The sequence below is a fragment of the Myotis davidii genome, unplaced genomic scaffold (assembly GCF_000327345.1).
Source record: "Myotis davidii unplaced genomic scaffold, ASM32734v1 scaffold845, whole genome shotgun sequence".
Classification (NCBI taxonomy): Eukaryota; Metazoa; Chordata; class Mammalia; order Chiroptera; family Vespertilionidae; genus Myotis; species Myotis davidii.
Window position 1 is genome coordinate 1,315,668 of NW_006296223.1, and position 305 is coordinate 1,315,972.

General features: G+C 67.9%; 1 protein-coding gene across 1 annotated transcript in view; it reads right to left on the bottom strand.

Annotated features, from left to right (window-relative positions):
* The window catches only part of PLXNB2 (plexin B2), a 61,180-nt gene that overhangs the window by 22,830 nt on the left and 38,045 nt on the right, over positions 1–305 (bottom strand). Inside the window, exon 29 of the mRNA XM_015568718.1 lies at positions 17–259. Within this exon, the coding sequence (XP_015424204.1) occupies positions 17–259 (243 nt within the window). The remainder of the gene's footprint in view (positions 1–16; positions 260–305) is intronic.

Sequence of the window (305 nt, forward strand, 5' to 3'; positions counted from 1 at the left end):
CTCTGCGGAACGACACAGCCAGCTCCAGGACCGGCCACAGACCATCGCCCTGCAGGGCGCCCTCGCTGTCCCCCGCCCGCCCCCCCAGGGCAGAGGGCTCACCCAGGACCACACTGTCCGCCTTGGGCCAGCGGGAGCACGGCTGTGTGCGGTACACCTGGTCGATGATCTTCTCCTTGACCTGGGAGATGGTGTCGCAGTTGAGCACCTTGACGGGGATGGCGTCCCCCCCTTCGTCCTGGACGATCACGCTCACCGTCTGCGGGGAGCGGGAAGAGAGACCGGATAAAGGGCCAGTGGGCAGG